We start from the raw sequence: 13,986 nt of genomic DNA, 5'->3' as shown, positions 1-13,986 counted from the left end.
AACACTCCAGTTATTCCGGATGTGAAAGCCTTCAACAATACATAGCTTTGAAATAAGTCAATTATTGTATTAAAAAAATCAATTCAGGCAATTTCTATCAAAGACTCTTTTGCAAATTTATTATTAAAATGTTACTGTAATTAAACCTATTAAATAACAATGAGTATGGAATCCCAAAATCAGTATCTTGGGAATATGGACTCTTTATTAAATTAGTATTCTGACTTTGCTTCAAATGTGAAATGGAGATAAAAATATGTGTCAACATACCTTTGAGTAATAATATTTAAGTGAAAATTGCCACAGAATAATCCTTATGTTGTTTTGTGCATTGCAGGTATATGCCAGTGGGTATTTTATTTTTGATTGCTGGAAAAATAATAGAAGTTGCAGATTGGGAAATTTTTCGCAAACTGGGTCTTTATATGGCTACTGTACTAAGTGGGTATGTCTTTCATTGAAAAATTAAAAGGGTGGTTTTATATTGATTTTTAAATGATTTGTACGGTAAATCAATTTTTCTATATCTGACTGCAGAAGGAATTCTAATTTTACAGACATTATGCATCAGAGACAACAAAAATAGTCATGTGCTTTTAAAATTTCTTTCATATTTTCTCAAGGAAAGTGGGAGGAAAGATACTCTATGTTCAGCTAATAATGAGACTTAGATAATGACTGTTATCATGTCAGACAGTCATGATGTCATAAGATAAAGCTACACTTTATCTGCTACATATTCATGTTTAAGATCATGGTACCATTGCCAGGGATCTGCAATGTGATGAACAAAAACGGTGCTGCTCTGATGTCTTGCCTCATCTCCTTATCACACCATGGCTCTCTGATGTGTGGGGCTGAATGTGCCATCTTTCACTGTCTTTACTGCCTTGCTTGCAAGCTCCCTTTGCTTGGTACAACTGCCTAGATTTTAAAGTCGGTCTTAAGAAGACCCATCAGGAGACAGAATGCAGCTACTACAGTATCATAACCATGTTCCATGCAAGATCTTGACCAATATCTTGTAAAGCAGTGGGTTTCAACCTGTGGGTCCCCAGACTCCCAGAAATCCCAACAGCTGGTAAGTTGGCTGGGATTTCTGGGAATTGTAGGCCAAAACACCTGGGGACCCACAGTTTGAGAACCACTGTTGTAAAGGATGAAGAGATTCCTTGATTACTCACCATTCAAAAAAAAATTCAAAGTCTTATGACCATTGTCTGTAACCCTTAGAGGAGCCTCATATAATCAACCATCGTCTCCCTGTTACAATAATTTAGGAAGGAATTATGGGAGAATATGCATATATACACATGATTTGGATATAGACAAACTGTGACGTCACCCTGCCTTGAGCTGTGAGGAGAGGCCCATTGTTGTTGCTGTTGTTATTTCTCCCTTCTTTTTTCAAGCAAGGTTGCTTGAGGGAAAGGGTTAACATGGGAAATACCAACTTCATCCCTTCCTGCCCTCCCACAAAAGTAATACAAGGATCTTGTATGAGTTATTTGCCTTTTTAAATACATAATTAAGACCTAAAACCACTTTAATTAGTGGAATGGCTAACGAGATTTGAACTCTCTGTAGAAATACTATATTATCATAATTATGATCTGTCACCGGATATAGTGCTGGAAGTCAAAGAGGAATGCTTTACTAATTCTAGAATAGTTTATCTGAAGTAATTCTCTCACAGTTGTCAGATTGATTGTTAGGTAATATTTGATTTTCTTTCCTGCAGGCTTGCAATCCATTCTGTTATAGTTCTCCCACTAATATACTTAATCATAGTCCGGAAGAATCCATATAAGTTTGCCATGGGGATGGCTGAGGCACTTTTGACAGCACTCATGATTTCCTCAAGGTAAGGCTAATCCAAGGGCATAAATTGAAGCAGCACCAGATCCTTTCTGAAATTGGAAGCTAAGAAGAGTCATCTCTAGTTAGTATTTGGATGGGAGACCTTCAATGCATATCAGATGCTACAGGCTGTATTTCAGAGGAAGGAACTGACAAAACGACCTCTGAGCATTTCTTACCTAGGAAAACCCTATGAAATTCATGGGCCATCATAAACCAACAGGAGTCTTGAAGGCACAGAGATGTGCATACAAATCTAATCTGTTCTTTATTGTTAATTTTTTAATTAAAAGATAAATGAATACTAAAATAAGCAATAATGATTAAAAGTTTTCTATATTCTGCCCTTTTTTTAGATGAGCTTCACATCTTGATTTCCATGGGGTGTCGTTCCATCACAGACTTAGTTTACATAAGTAGTAAAATTAACAGGTATTTGGTAAGCATGTTATTTTGTGTGCCTCTCAAAGTCTTTTATTTATTTTCCCCTCAACGTATGCAATCTAGTTCAGCTACTTTACCTGTCACCTTCCGCTGTGCAGAAGAAAACAACCATGTTGACAAGAGAATTACACGATTTGTTTTGCCAGTTGGAGCTACAATCAACATGGACGGTACTGCACTATATGAAGCAGTAGCTGCTGTTTTTATTGCACAGCTTAATGACTTAGTACTAGATATTGGCCAGATTGTGACCGTCAGGTAAGACTTGTGCTTTGCAATTATTTTCGCTTACTGTACATGGTGTTTGGAGGGGGGTAGCAATGAGCTGTTTTATCATTCATAATGCTTAATACACACAAAAGTGAGCCAGCTGGAAAATCTACTGTCTTTCTAAAAATAGAATTACATGCAGGGAATATCAATCGTTGCACTCCCTCTCAAGAGGTAAATCAGCAACGTAGGCAGATAAGGGGTGAGTTATCTGACACATACAAATCCTTTGGGTTTTGATAGCCTTCGAAAACCCATTGGCTCCAGGTACTTCAATGCATTGCAGGTGAAAGTGTCATTGAATAATTGCTGCTATTGTTTGATTAACTGCACAAGCAGCAGGAGTATCCATATTTGGGCACCATGCCACCTTTGATAACCAAGATCCAAGATGCTTACATTGCAAACTGGTCAACATTCCAGTCTGTGCCTCAGAAGGAGGAGATGAAAGAGGAGGAGAAAAGGCAGTCAGTGGCAGAGGGGCTGTTTTCATTGTAATGCTGCAGTTAAGTAGAAATGGTTGCTTTCATAGCAATTTCTGCTGTTTTAAACCAGGCCAGAGCTTCACCTTAACTTCCTTCCTATATCTTAAAAGGCTTACTCAGCAAGCAGCCTTCAGCAATGTAATCAGTTGTCTATGGCTGCATCTACACTGTAGAATTAAAGCACTTTAACTCCTGTAGCTCAATGCTGTGTAATCTTGGGAATTGTAGTTTTACGAGGTCTTTAGCTTTCTCTGCGTTGCCTTCATATCTGCCCTAATTATGGTACTGCTAAATACATAGATGAATACATAGGTGGCATGTATTTGAGAAATTTACAGTCCCTGAATTTGATAATTTTGCAAACATTGAGCAGGTGGCATTCTCTGCAGAATAAAGAACACATAACTTTCAGAAATTTCAAGAAGTATTTCCTTGACAGCATAACTCTAATCAAAGCAGAAACATTTCTGATGCCTTTTTGTTGTTGGATGTAGTGTAACAGCGACTGCAGCCAGCATTGGAGCTGCAGGAGTGCCCCAGGCAGGACTTGTGACCATGGTAATTGTCCTGAGTGCAGTTGGGCTTCCTGCTGAAGACGTTACCCTCATCATAGCCGTGGATTGGCTCCTGTAAGTTTCTCATGCTGAACTTGTCTCTTCATTTTGCAGTGTGCCGGTACAGTAGAGTCTCACTTATCCAACATAAACGGGCCGGCAAAACGTTGGATAATTGAATATGTTGGATAATAAGGAGGGATTAAGGAAAAGCCTATTAAACATCAAATTAGGTTATGATTTTACAAATTAAGCACCAAAACATCATGTTTTACATCATGTTTGACAGAAAAAGTAGTTCAATACACAGTAATGCTATGTAGTAATTACTGTATTTACGAATTTAGCACCAAAATATCACGATGTTTTGAAATCATTGACTACATAAATGTGTTGGATAATCCAGAATGTTGGATAAGTGGGTGTTGGATAAGTGAGACTCTACTGTATTTGCCATAAACGTTTGTACTTAATAGACTATTTCTCTCAAATATGGTAACATAAGGGTAGGCAAATTGTAGCCAAAGGTCTGTTTCTACAAGTTTGATGTCTGCCAAATATTGGAGGGGGCAGGATGAGCTGTTGCAACTGGGTATTTTGATGGATTTGCAGGGGTATTTTCCTAGCTCCTCTAGTATGACTTCGTGGTATGCTTCTATTAACTGCTGACCATAGAGTCATGTTAGAAGACGTAGTGATGCTTAGAGAAGTGGTATGCTTCTACTAGATGTCAACCATTGAGTCACAATGGAGATCCTAGAAATGTAGAGAGGTGTTCTGTATAGGCATTTCCTAGTTCATCTAGTGTGACTTAATGCTTCTGCTGACAGTAATTCATTCAATAGGGTTTGCAATTTTCTGTTATTTTCGCTAATCACGGTAGATCAAGGAACATATATCCTTGAGGATATGGGGAATCGCACCATATTAAAACCTATACAACCCCTATCCACAGCTATTCTCAACAGTGAATATCCTATAGTTAGTTTGAGAATGTTACTGATTATATTGAGCATATGTTAACCTAGCACATAGAAAGCTTTACTGAATCAAGAGAGGCTATTTCTTATCAGTACGTTTCTGAACATTTTTCATCTTGAAGGCACAACTTCACAGCTATGTTAACATTTTCTTGACACTCAGTTATCTATATTAACAAGTGACACACTAAGGATTTTGTTCCACAGTTCCAAATAGGAAATGTACATAGATCCAGCTGAACATCCCCATGTGAAAATAAGTTAATTCACTGTTAAACTGTCATTGACAAATCCCCCTATGAAATGTAGATGTGTAGTTGCAGTCTCACCTCCTATATTTGTATTTACAGTGTAGAGTTCCTTCTGCAAGAAGCAAATTCATGGTATTGACATACACCAGAAATTACACCATATATCACTTGGCAGGTTCATTGCTCCATGGTGTCATGTTGCTTAAAGGTTTTTCACTTACAACTCAAATGTATAACACAGCCCAATTAAAAATGGCGTCTTGGTTTTTAGGCCTGTTCCAGAGGTCATTTGGGGCATTGGATAGAATGCAACAGCTCTAGTTTCTTAGATATGATTATCATGGTTTTCTATGGGTAAGCAGGTGGTGACAGGTATCTGGCATATGCACTATTTCTCAAAAACTACAGCTGATCTAGTGCCATCTTTGGAATCAGCAGGTCAAATAGACCCAGGAACAATTCTAACATAGAGGCACCAAAATGTGTGTTGGCCAACTTGCAGAAAGTAACTAATTTACAACCACTTGAACTGGGCAAGGTTTATACAACTTGCTTTGCATGTGGAACAATAGTGTCTGACATTTTGCTTAGAACATCTGTCTTTGCAAATGGCCTTATATGTGTGCAAAATGGAACTGAGTAGCTTCGAAACATTCATATTCACATTGAACTGCTGTGGCATTGCAGTGTATGGGCATTAGAGGCACAGTGGTAGCCAGTGATATGACTGATGCTCCATGACTGGGGCACAAGGAATACTAATGCGCATTGAAGCACTCTGTATATCCAGACACCATATAGGAAGTGTAGGAGTAGGAAAGGAACATCCCGTGTTCATCAAAAATGCCTGAACAGTATTGGCACACTCTTGCTGTGACCCTGATAAACATCTTCATAAGTCACTAACAGGGATTTGTTCTCTTTCAACTGTGTTTTTTTTCTGGTATGGATGAATTTGAAATTGAATTTCTGGCTTTGAATCTAGACCCAACTTCCCTGACCAACCTAAACTGTTTAATTTGTAGGGATCGATTCAGAACTATGGTGAACGTTCTTGGCGATGCCTTTGGGACGGGAATTGTGGAGAAGCTCTCCCAAGATGAACTGGGTCAGATGGAGGTCATCCCAGAAGTCAACATAGCAAACCCTTTTGCCTTGGAAACCACCACACCTGACAGTGAGGAAACAAAAACCAAGAAATCCTATGTGAATGGGGCTTTTGCTATAGATAAATCTGACACCATCTCGTTCACTCAAACATCACAGTTCTGAAGCTGACTGATGGACGAGGGGCCCACATTTGATCAAAGGACATGGGAAGCCCCACTTTCAACCATGTTCTGGGTCCCTCGCACTTCTGGCCCCATATGCTGTGCTTTCTCTTCTGCCTTGTATTCAAGCTGGCACACAAAGGGAAGACATGCATTTCTCTTTCTCTCACCCGTCTCTTCACCTGCAACAACCCAAAGAACACAGTCATTTTGCTCCCGTTGTGTAAGCTACCAGTGTTTTATATGTCTCCACAACTGGGAACATGGGTACCCTTACTCCTCAATCATTTGATGCAGGAATATCCAACATGTTCAAAGCTGTGGAGATTTCTATAAAGCAGAAATGTAGGCACATCCTGGACATAGATAGACTGAGAACATAGATAAGCGCACAGAGAACACAGCATTTGGGGACCCAACATAGGTGAAACCATGCATCATAATAAACTGAGATTACCCAGCTTCTCTGACATCAACCTACTCTGAAGGATGTCTTCATATATGAATTTTTTTAGCAAGCTTAGAGACCAAGTGAGCTCCTTTGGATATGATGATTCTAGAGTTTCCCTTAGCTCTGAGTTTTTCAAGCATTTGGTAATTGTGGGCAGACTTAAGAAAAAGATACGTTGTAAAAATATGTATTTCTTAAAAGTTGTATCATATTCCGGAGGATTCAAGGTGTCTGCTTGCAATGCACATGCTCATCCGTTGGGACAATGAATTGAAAGATATGTTATTTTCAGAAGCATAACTCTGTTTTCCATCCATGGATTATTTTTAAATGCTTCCACTTTTTATTTGAATAACATCTAGGACATTTCCCCATAAATGTATTATGTACCAGAAGATTAATTATTGTAGATCATGGCAAATAGGAATATGAGAAAGTCTCTGCAATAAGTGTTCATTTTTTTTAAAAGAGTGTGTATGTTCTTTTAAAGCAAATGATTATGGAAAATGGAAGTTATAAGAAGCTTTATTATTATTTTTCCTATGATAAATTAAATCAAGGAAACAGCAGTATGTCAGATACTGTGACTAAACAATTTTGCTGCATCTTGAAATTATGAAAACTTTGCTTTCTTTATCACTCCTCATCTGAAAGTGACCACAAGTATCTTGAAATCTGCTAGTATTTATTAACTCTAGAAAAACAAATAAAATAGAGGATGAAAGCCGGTGTTTCAAAAGCATACATCCATTTACACAACAGGCTTTTCCTACCATTTTGTGGTGGCAAAAATATGAAGCCTCGGACCTCAGATTATCCACCAGACACTATATATAATCTACCCCTGTATTGTACATAGATCATAGAGTTGGAAGAGACCTTGTGGGCCATCTAGTCCAACCCCCTGCCAAGAAGCAGGAAAATCACATTCAAAGCGCCCCATGATAACATAATTCTCAAATTGGTCATATGAGTTTGGCTTCTTCGTCAAAACATTCCATAACATTCAACATTTCATCTGATTCTTACATACTGTTTAATTCAGTGGTTCTCAACCTGTGGGTCCCCAGATGTTTTGGCTTTCCAACTCCCAGAAATCCTAACAGCTGGTAAACTGGCTGGGATTTCTGGGAGTTGTAGGCCAAAACACCTGGGGACCCACAGGTTGAGAACCACTGGTTTAATTCTTCCACATCCAAAATTATACTTTCCTTTCACCTTCCAAAATCCATGTTTGCCATCTCACTTGCAACACAAACTAAACTTCAGAGAACACCTTTTTTGTAAATAAGCTTGTGTCAAATGGGAAAAAGCACTTAATTACTATCAGAACCATAAAAAAAATTATGTAGGATTAGACAAACTCAATGTTACACTTTTCTATTCAATATATAAGCCAGGATATGTGCCAAAGAACTAAAGGGAAAATGCATATAGCATACGTTTTGATAAATTGCACCTTAATTTAAAACAGAGACATAATACTGTATGTACGTAAATATTATGAGTTATAAATGCAGTGTGCACAAAATGTAAATGTTGATATATGTTTATATAAAATGAAGGAGTGTACAGTGTAAATGAGTCCTTTATCTTGGGCACAATTATTTTTTTAAAATACATTTGTACAGCTTTGCTATTGCCAGAGAAGAAAAAATGTCCCAAATCACCAGTGTTTGGCCTTTTATTTGCATTTCTCCTTTTTGTAAGCTATCCCTTCATCACTGTTTATATGAAGCCAGGATAAGTCTTCAACTTATCCTGGCTTTATATCTGTGTGGAGATTGCATCAGGGAACAGGCTCATCTTATGGGCTTTATGTTCACCTCCTAAAACTAAGGAAGATGAATGGCAAAGCTTCAATTCAGAGTAGGACTGTAAAATGTTACAGATCTGACTACTGAATTTCCATCTAACAACTCAACATTATCTGTTATTAAGTCAATTTGATTATACTCATTTGTCATTTTGACTCATTTGTGTTGCGTAAAATGCTGATCTCTAAACAGTGATGAACTGACTAGCCTTGCGGCTTATGCCACAAACCTGAATGAGAACTGCTTTGAAAAAGGAGGTTCAGGATGACTTCTTCAAATCTGCTTTGGCTGTAGCAAACCCAAGCAATCAAGTGTAAAGCTCACAGTGCTAGGTGTGCAAGAAACAGCAGCGTTCTTGTGGTGTCCATTTTACTATTGGGTTGATTGTTTTAGGCATAGTTATGTTTCTGTGAACTGCTGGGGGGGGGGAGGTTCCTTTGGGGAACAAAAGGCAACATAGAAGTTAAATCAATAATACTGCTATATCTGTTATTCTTCTAGATTTCTCATGGTTATGCCCATGTGGAATAAATCGTGTACAGTCAGCATCATGAGCTATGATCAGCACGTATTTTCATTCTTCCTACTACTTGAGGTACTACAAAAGTATATGCAATGGGTCACACGTCTACATTGGCTCTGTTCTAAAGAAGCATGCAGCAAGAACCGTGTACCCGCTGTTATTATTTTCCTCAGCAGCAAGATCCCTGGGGTGTAATGGAAACTGCTGCCTTTTTGTAGCAAAACAGCTCCCACTGAGAGGGCAGGAAGCTCTGGTGCTTGAGCATAAGCACAATGCAGGTGTATGCGTGGGCTCCCTGAAATAACTGGAAAAACACTTTCAGATTACTGATTCATGCTCCAACCTTGCCCAGAAATCAAATACACAGGATCTGATCCCCAGTCTTCAGATAAATGTAAGCAGAGATAAATGTGCAATTATCATTCATCTCCACTGGAGATGGTTTTATTACATATATTTCAAGCAGTATCGTATTTGTCATTTACGCACAAAGACCTGCAGTGTGGAGCTATGAATTTTTCCGCTGGGAACATAGTGTATCTATAGTTTGGCATTTAGTTATCCCCTTGATAGCTAAAATGTATTAATAGTTCTATTCAAAACATTAAAAGCTTACCCTGTTTGTGTACATATAGCCTGATTTATTTCTAATACAAGACTATTTCTATTAGAATAGTCACTGGGACATATTAGAATGTCATAGGTTGCTGGGACATATTCCAGAGTGAACTCAAACAAAAAAGACTTGGGTCAGAGCTGACCAAGTATTTAATTTAGCACTATGCTGATCATTGATGTTTTAAAATTGGTACATTTGCTCAGTTACAGTTGTATTAAGTTTACATACCTGTAACCTTACAGTGTTTAATGAACATAATGTGTGTTCATGAGTTTCACAGATTATGCTGTGGCTTATTTGGGTCATAAAACTCTACTGTCCTCCTTTGGCATGCTGCAAGGATATTTTCAACGTTTTCAACTAAGTATAATTTGTCATTTTGGTCAAACTTGGACTTATAATTAGCCTTAATGAAAGTCTATCCTTAAGCCTGCAAGTTATTGTTAGAATACAGTTCCATCAACCCAGCATAGCCTGTGGTCATAGATGATATGAGCTAGTCTGACAATGTAAACCAGCACAATACAGTCATTTGAATGTCGACTCCAGAAGACCAGGGTTCAAATCCCTCTTCAGCCATGGAAGTGCATTGGGAACCTTGGACAAATCTCATTTGAAGATAATATCAGGACACAGGCCTGTAGCGAGGGGGCGGTTTTAGGGGTTCAACCCCCCCCCCCTGAAATTTTTCAGGTTATAAAAAAACCTGGTTTACTCATGAATTTTAACCAAATCCCCATGCTAAATCTATGAGACACAAAACATTAAGAGTCCCTCCAGGCACTATCTCAAGCAGATATTGACAGGTTTGTAGTGGGGAGGGGTGTGTGCAAGGGGTTAACCCCCCCCCCCCCAAAAAAAAAATTTCTGGCTACGGCCCTGTCAGGACAAACCCCAGAATAAATCTTGCTGACAAACCCCTGTAATAAGTTGGAATAATAAAAAAATGAAAGCTTATAAAAACACTGCCATTTGATAACTTTTGTAGGATTGTTGTTTTGTAGGATCACTGGTATCAAGAATCAAAAATCATGGTTCAAAATAGACCTGTCTCTTGCTGCCTCATCTCCTAACATAGCCATGTGATGGCTGATAAAAAGCATGTATTGTAGTTAGGACTCTGTAGCCAAAAGTGCAACAACCACTGGGGAATCATGTTGATTTAGCATTGTCTCTGAACACAGCCTGTATAACTCCTACTGTATCATTCTCAATTGTGAGCTGCGATGGCGCAGTGGGTTAAACCCTTGGGCTGGCTGAACTGCTGACCTGAAGGTTGCCATTTCAAATCCATGAGACAGGGTGAGCTCCCGTCTGTCAGCTCAAGCTTGCAGGGACACGAGAGAAGCCGCCCAGCAGGATAGTAACACATGCAGGCGTCCTCTGGGCAACGTTTCTGTAGACGGACAATTCTCTCTCACACCAGGAGCAACTTGCAGTATGTTCTTAAGTTGCTTCTGACACGATAAATCTCATTTTATGCACCCCTCTCTTTGCTATGTCACAGAAAGGGAGATAGCAAGAAACCAATGGGTTTTGAGAGGGCTAAGTTCATTGCATGAAGACGTAAATTCCTCCTTTTGCAACAACCAGAAAAAGACATGCATTAACTGTCATGTGCACATTAAAATGATCACAGATGATGATGATGATAATGTCGTTGAAGGCTTTCATGGCCAGAATCACTGGGTTGCTGTGAGTTTTCCGGGCTGTATAGCTATGTTCCAGAATGCTTCTGGAGCATGGCCATACATCCCAGAAAGCTCACAGCAACCCTATGATGATTATGTTTATACCCCACTTTTTCTCTCATAAGAAGACTCAAAGTGGCTTACATTAAAAGCATTTCACTCCCATTTAAAATCTACAAATATATAAACAATAAAGAGATTTACTGTTTGTATCTGAACTCTTATAACTCCTACATTTTTTTTCTAGAACAGGAAACATGTATTTTTTGCCTAAAGATCAGACTGCCACCTGGGAAACCTGAGGGGGACATGCCAATAATGAGTGCAGTAGGGCCCCAAAACTAGTACACACCCCACTCTCATACAGCCAGTTTATGTAAACATATGCCATATGACTTGGGCATCTGTTTGTGTATGCATTCTCTCCTTCTCTTCCATTCAGAGCCATTGGTGCAGTCACTGGGTATGCATACACGGATTAAAATTCTTCTCCACCTTTTTCAACAACTGCTAACATCTGTTTTGAAGGGACTGTGGAGCTTTGTATTATATTAAGGACCAAGAAGTGGTTGTGGTCAGTGAGCTTGATAAATCTTGGTACTTTCTTTATCACGTCTTGTATATTTGCATCAAGAAGACCGCATACTCCTAAAGATATCCTTTCATGTCTGAAATCTGTCTCTCTTTCCATCAGGAAGCACCTAACACCCTATATCTCTTCTTCCTCTGAGGAGGAGCAGGAATCCTTTCACCCACTGGGCCCTCCATGGCAATCTCTCTGCTCACTGGGGCCTGTGGGCATTGGACCTTTTTCTTGGCGGCTGACACTGCTGCAATCAACCTTGTAGCACCAAACAATTCTATACTCCTGACTGTCATGTTCCTCTCAATGATTTTAGACACACCAGGGCATACTCTAATGGAAGAGGGATAGGAGATAGGATAGGGATAGGAGAAGACACTCTAATGAGAGTGTCTTCTCCTACATTTGGTAATCCTACATTTGGTAATCATAGCACACCACCACCACCCCATCTATCCTAAAATTTGTCTTCACCGAGTATTCAAAATCTTTCCTGCTAAAGACGTCCTTGATTCAATGCTGGAGCAGATGAATCATTCGTTCTCAACCTGTGGGTCCCCAGATGTTTTGGAATTTCTAGGAGTTGTAGGCCAAAACATCTGGGGACCCACAAGTTGAGAACCACTAAAATAAATGGTTTATGTAGTCCTCTGGTTCCCAACCTTTGACCCTCCAGATTATTTTCAATAATTGCAGGGTACTGGAGCTTCTCTGAATTGCAATCTAAAATGTCTGCAACCAATGATCTAGGTCAACAGGAGGCTCGCCCAAATGGCCAGTCAGCTGCTTCCAGATAGCACTCAAAGCCAGAAAAAAAAAGTCAACAGCCCTTTCCAGTCATTGCTCTTCAGCAATTTGTATTCAGTGATATACTGCCTTGAACATGGAGGATCCAGAGAGTATAGCAATGGTAATAATAAGCTCTGTTCTCCAGTACATTGTCTTATCAGCTTTCTAAAGACACTTAAACCAATGAGTAGCCGCCACCCCATCTTTTGACAGTTAATTCCATAGATTTGATGTGTATTCTATGAAGAACTTCCTTTTATCCATTTTGAATATACACTGTCAGGAATGGGCAATCCCAAACTCTAGGATTATTTTTGTGAATCTATTATGATTTGCTGGGAGGAGTGACCGTTTTTGTTCAAATAAACAAAGCCTTTAAACATATAGTATGTATTTTTTAGGGGGAAACTAGATTTTTCCCATATAACAAAATGTTCCAATAGGAAACTGTTACAAGCCAACCTTCATAATAAAAGTAGACATATGATTGATAGTTGCTATTTGTTCCTTGATATTACTGTTTGCAATAATGTCATATGTCACAATATTCAGAGACAAACTGAAGAAATGACAGCAGTAGCCTAATTAGAAATAAGCACTCCATAAGGCCATTGTGTTTGCAAAGAATTCTTTCATCCCTCCATCTTTCAGGAAGATTTTAAAATCTCCCTATGTCTAGGGATGTGTGTATGAATAAATCCCATTGAATACACTAAAATGTATTTATAAACAGGCAGCTAGCCAATTTCATTGTTTGCATATGTTTGCATCTAACTGGATTGACATTCCTTGTTAGAACACAAATGACATCCTTTAGTTCAGGGAAGAAGTGTGAATGCCTGGCAGAGCAAAGAGATGACAGACAAATAATTCCCTAGGTGTCTCATTAGGATATATGAAATTATATAGGAATGACAATTGATAACCAATTCAATTATTACAGGTAGGATCAAAAGGGGAAAGAAATCTATACTTCGGTCCTTTAATAGATAATTCATTGAAAAGTACCTGAAGTACACTTCTAAAAATTAGACTAATTTAATAGTATTTAAAAAAAAACTTAAGGAATCAATAAGTTTATTTCAGGTTTGTTCTTACAGACCTAGAAGTACTTCTCTTTGCTTGAAATACGTTGTTTTTTTTTCCCAATCTACAACATTCTCCTTGTTCATGGCCAAAACCATCTAATGAAATCCAACCAGAAAGAGGTGCTGACACTTTTGGGGTAGCTTTCTCCTACCTTGGTCCTGGGGCTGTGAACTTCCAACACTGCCTAGAGCTGGGTATACGTAATCCCAACCATTACACCCTTAAAGTCCCCAAATGGGACCAACCAATGCCATCACTTCATAATTCTGGTTCCCATGCACACCACCCACAAAGTTGTGACAATTAGGT

At 38.8% G+C, this 13,986-nt stretch overlaps 1 protein-coding gene across 2 annotated transcripts in view; it reads left to right on the top strand.

The window, feature by feature from the left end:
• slc1a1 (solute carrier family 1 member 1) overlaps window positions 1–9,534 on the top strand; it is a 50,416-nt gene extending 40,882 nt beyond the window's left edge. Inside the window, exons 8-13 of one of the 2 annotated variants that reach the window (XM_008103333.3) lie at window positions 338–445; window positions 1,742–1,864; window positions 2,368–2,562; window positions 3,554–3,688; window positions 5,870–6,021; window positions 8,885–9,534. In XM_008103333.3, coding sequence (XP_008101540.1) covers window positions 338–445; window positions 1,742–1,864; window positions 2,368–2,562; window positions 3,554–3,688; window positions 5,870–6,021; window positions 8,885–8,937 — 766 coding nt within the window. In that variant the 3' untranslated portion in view covers window positions 8,938–9,534. Of the gene's footprint in view, window positions 1–337; window positions 446–1,741; window positions 1,865–2,367; window positions 2,563–3,553; window positions 3,689–5,869 lie in introns of both variants that reach the window. The other variant, XM_008103332.3, reaches the window with a different exon arrangement.
• Window positions 9,535–13,986: the final 4,452 nt, after the last annotated feature.

Source organism: Anolis carolinensis, chromosome 2 (genome assembly GCF_035594765.1).
Source record: "Anolis carolinensis isolate JA03-04 chromosome 2, rAnoCar3.1.pri, whole genome shotgun sequence".
Classification (NCBI taxonomy): Eukaryota; Metazoa; Chordata; class Lepidosauria; order Squamata; family Dactyloidae; genus Anolis; species Anolis carolinensis.
The sequence above is the reverse complement of the archived record's forward strand: the minus strand, read 5'-3'. Positions and strand labels throughout refer to the sequence as shown.